The sequence below is a fragment of the Charadrius vociferus genome, unplaced genomic scaffold, assembly GCF_000708025.1.
Source record: "Charadrius vociferus isolate BGI_N301 unplaced genomic scaffold, ASM70802v2 scaffold1091, whole genome shotgun sequence".
Taxonomy (NCBI): Eukaryota; Metazoa; Chordata; class Aves; order Charadriiformes; family Charadriidae; genus Charadrius; species Charadrius vociferus.
Window position 1 is genome coordinate 99,572 of NW_009646972.1, and position 1,126 is coordinate 100,697.

Below are 1,126 nucleotides of genomic sequence, written 5' to 3' on the forward strand. Positions count from 1 at the left end.
ATGCGGTGATGCGAGACGCACCGCGAGCATGCGGGACTGCGGATTGCCTCCCCCCACCCGCCTCCTCACCCCGTCCCGTCTCTGCCCGTAACTCACCGGGGGTCGAAGTCCGCCAATGCCTTGAGGGACTCAGGGGCGCGGATGAGCTTGTCAAGGATGCTGACGATATCGGCGAATTTGGGGCGCCGGCTGCGGTCCTGCTGCCAGCATTGCATCATCAGCTGGTAGATGGCGGAGGGACAATCCAGGGGGGCGGGGAGGCGGAAGCCCTCGTTGATGGCCTTCATCACCTGCGAGGAGGAGGAGGAGGTTGAGTGGTGCTCCCCTCCCGCCCGAAAAAAATGCGGTCCGTTGGCGAGAAAACCCCCTAAAATTCGGTGGCGGAGGAAGGCAGACGCTCACCTCGTGGTTTGAGAGCTCCCAGTATGGTCGCTCGCCGTAGGACATCACCTCCCACATGACGATGCCGTAGCTCCAGACGTCGCTGGCGGAGGTGAACTTGCGGTAGGAGATGGCTTCGGGTGCCGTCCAACGGATGGGGATCTTCCCACCCTGCGACAACATTGGGGGTCAACCCTGCAACCCCTCCCCCAAAAAAACCCAAAACCAACCCAACCCCACCATGGCCAACCAGCCCACCTCTCTGACACTTACGCTGGTGGTGTAGGTGGCTTCAGGGTCATCTTCCAACACCCTCGAGAGCCCAAAATCGGACACTTTGCACACCAGGTTGCTGTTCACCAAGATGTTCCGGGCCGCCAGATCCCGGTGGACGTAATTCATGTTGGCCAAGTACTTCATGCCGGCGGCGATGCCCCTCAACATCCCCACCAGTTGGATGACGCCAAATTCCCCCTCTTTTTCCTGGGAAAAGGGGAGGATCCGGCCTCGAATCCATCTCTCTCGTCCCACCTCCCGTGATGGGTTTTGGTGGTTCCACCGCCCGGTAAATCCTCGCCCGGGGGGAGGACGTTGTCACCGCGCTTCACCTACCCGCAGGAATTTATCCAACGCGCCGTTCTCCATGTACTCAGTGATGATCATGAAGGGCTTGTCTGTACGCAAGAGAGAGACCCAAAATGAGTAAACCCCTCCCCAAAACCCCCTAAAAAATCCAAAAGAAAAA

At 59.2% G+C, this 1,126-nt stretch overlaps 1 protein-coding gene across 1 annotated transcript in view; it reads right to left on the reverse strand.

Moving 5' to 3' along the window:
• The window catches only part of EPHA2 (EPH receptor A2), a 19,998-nt gene that overhangs the window by 4,265 nt on the left and 14,607 nt on the right, over positions 1-1,126 (reverse strand). The window contains 4 exon segments of the mRNA XM_009895390.1: positions 97-290; positions 403-552; positions 655-864; positions 994-1,055. Coding sequence (XP_009893692.1) covers positions 97-290; positions 403-552; positions 655-864; positions 994-1,055 — 616 coding nt within the window.